General features: G+C 41.2%; 1 protein-coding gene across 4 annotated transcripts in view; it reads right to left on the bottom strand.

The window, feature by feature from the left end:
- Window positions 1-36: 36 nt before the first annotated feature.
- trim2a (tripartite motif containing 2a) overlaps window positions 37-3,031 on the bottom strand; it is a 39,199-nt gene continuing 36,204 nt past the window's right edge. For all 4 annotated transcript variants that reach the window (XM_008405636.2, XM_008405627.2, XM_008405623.2 and 1 more), the window contains exon 12: window positions 37-1,076. In XM_008405636.2, the coding sequence (XP_008403858.1) occupies window positions 924-1,076 (153 nt within the window). In that variant the 3' untranslated portion in view covers window positions 37-923. The remainder of the gene's footprint in view (window positions 1,077-3,031) is intronic.

Below are 3,031 nucleotides of genomic sequence, written 5' to 3'. Positions count from 1 at the left end.
TTAAACCATTATATTTTAAATAAATATTGACACAAATAATCCAGGATACATTTATTTATCATCACCAATTTAATTTTAATTATGTAATTTAAATATTTATTCATGTCACTCATTGCGATCCACTCAGGTCAATATCAGGTGGCCCATGTTTGTGATGCAAATGCATGCATTTCGTTTTCTTAAAACCAATCAAGAAATCAGTTCTACTAAAAAGTATAACAGAACTAAATAGCTGTTTTTTGATGGAAATATTGAAAAACTGAAACTGTGGAGGCATTTTAAGTAATAAGCTTGTGATACTGAACTCTGTAGTTTCAATGCAGTACATTATATTATAAGATGTTTGCTAAAAACAGCATGCATAGTATTGTGTGGTCATGCTTCAAATCATCCTACACCAATTTTTTTTATTCTGAGAGTGAACAGGCAAATTGTGAGGCATCTTAAGGGCATTTCAACAGAAAAGTGCTGAAAAGTGCAGTAATATCTGTATATTTCGGAGGTACCTAAACTGTAGTTGAACATACACATCTTATTCTCACTTAACAAGCAAGTCATTTTCAAAACCAGTGCAGCAGTTTGTTTCCAGTTTCCTAAAATTTGTTGACAAGTTCTGGGTGTATCGCTATTAAAACTTCAAGTTAGCACACTCCAAATGTCTTGTGAAAGTTGTGATCAACTTCTTCAAAACACTAACCAGCAGCAGCTACCTGTGATGAGTTATTGCTTCAGAATCAAGAACAGAATCCTAACAGATGGCACAGTGGAATGAATGAATGAATGAATGAATGAATGAATGAATGAATGAATGAATGAATGAATGAATGAATGAATGAATGAATGAATGAATGAGTTGATAAATGCAGTGTTCCAGTCTTTCCAGTCTACCATTTCCTGGTAGTAAGCAGGTATAGAAAGGTGAGCTACTGCAGATAGCGGTAGACTTTGAAGCAGTGGTTGCCAGAATCTGCGACCACCACATGTCCGTCAGAGGTGAGTGCCAGTCCCTGTGGGCCGTAGAGCGGGTCTGCCGACGTGTTGATGTAGGAGAGGAAGGAACCACTGGCATCAAACACCTGCGAAAGAAACGCAGCATCAGTAGCCATCGGGTTTGATGCTTCTTGGTCTAAAAAATACTGAATGAAATCAGATTTCAGTGGATTTAGGTGAGTTTTGGCGCTTTGTAGTTTGATATTGTCCACATAAAAAGTTTGCAAGGCTGCTGCACATTTTCATGGCAGGTCAAAAGTCTGCATATATTTACGCACATTTTCACGCCACGTTCATTTTTATACATGCCGACTTGTGCATAAAATATGGCATCACATATTTTGTGTGAGTACGCACGCTTTATACATGAAGCCCTTAGAAGAGTCATTACATATTAGCTCAATACACTTGTTCCAAGGATTTAACTTTATCATTAATTTTTCCCCACGTTGATTAGAACCACTGGTTTTTAAACCTGCTAGCTCCCAACAGACAAAATATCAATGGAAGACACTGTAGACCCTGACTACTAGTTAAGTATACAAGCATTACTACCAACTCAAACACAGAAAAACATAACAACAGAAACAGCATCAGTAAGGACAGTATTGCCTTCGTCTATTTGTAAATACCTCTCCTGCCACCTTATCTGGTGGAGGCGTTTGAGTGTCCCAATGATCCTAGGAGCTATGCCGTCTGGGGCTTTATGCCCCTGGTAGGGTCACCCAAGGCAGACAGGTCCTAGGTGAGGAACAAGGCAAAGCGCAGCCCAAAGACCCCTTATGATGAGTAATAACTTTGGATCTGGCGTTTGGTTGAAAACTCATATACGTTGTCTGTGGTTCTCTTTTTTCATGTAGGTTTGAGAAAATACCTATCAGTTGGTGCCGTGACCCGGATTCTCAACATACCCATTCGCTGACAGACAAAGAACGACGCACTAAAACCGTGCACGGCCAGAGTCAACAGGACCTGGAAACAAAGTCCCGGGAAGTGAATTCTTCGCCAGGCCAGCGTCCTAGGTCCAACTTTGTCTGCCAACGACGGATTGACGAGATCCGAACAGACAAAACGAACCAACAGAAACGTGAGCGTTATTCGGGTTTGAGTCCCAAAATCGGGTTTGAGTCCCAAGGAAGGAGATGTATCTTTAGAGCCCCTCTCCGGATGAGGAAATCTCTTTGACCCTATAAAGCCTGACCCATCAAAAATAGTCAGAAAATTCTAATCTTTTTGGAACTAGGATCTTCATGAAGTCTTGAAGCAAAAAATAAAAATTGTCAGGTCATTTGTTTTACAAAAACATATAGGGTTAAAGGGATCCTCACGTTGGCAGGGAAAAGGAAGGAGGGGTAATTTAGAGTCCCCCTCTGGATGAGGTGCCCCATAAGGGAAGATCCTCATGTTGGCAGGGAAAATCTGTGTGTGTGTGTCTTGATTTCTTTGAGAGTAAAACTTTCTGTCCTCTGAATTAGAATCCTTGGTGAAGAACTGGACCAGACCTAGTCTGGCCTAGAAGACTGTTCTTCAGGGGATACTAAGCACTCACTTAGAGTGCTCTCTGAAGGAAAGCACAAAATACCAAGCCATTGTAAGCTAATTGCAGAGTACTAAAATAATGGGAAATAAATGTTGTAATTCCTCACTTGCTGAGGATCCCGAAAGGGATGTAAAATACAAGCTGTCCAGATTTTCTGGTAGCATGACATAGATGTCAAAATGGAAAAAAGAAGATAATGAACTCAATGCAGGCAGAGAAAAGGCCGTAACGTTGCAGGGAGCGCAGGCTCCTGCAGCCGCCCCTTCCCCAGCCGCTGCTGCCGTTCTGTCTGCCCCAGTCCCAGTAGACAGTAGGTCAAGCATTTCTGTTATTGTTGTTTTTCATATAGATGATWTTGAAGAATTAGAAACTTCTGCCTTGTTCCAAAGCCCCCGTAGGGGACGAGGAAGAAGCAGAGGCAGTCAGAGGGGATGGAGACCCCTTAATGGGACCCCAAATAATCCTCCAAAAGATCCAGAAGGTTGCTGGAACTGTGGTGAT

The sequence above is a fragment of the Poecilia reticulata genome, linkage group LG1 (assembly GCF_000633615.1).
Source record: "Poecilia reticulata strain Guanapo linkage group LG1, Guppy_female_1.0+MT, whole genome shotgun sequence".
Lineage (NCBI taxonomy): Eukaryota > Metazoa > Chordata > Actinopteri > Cyprinodontiformes > Poeciliidae > Poecilia > Poecilia reticulata.
Note: the sequence above shows the minus strand (reverse complement) of the source record. Positions and strands in the feature narration are given on the sequence as shown.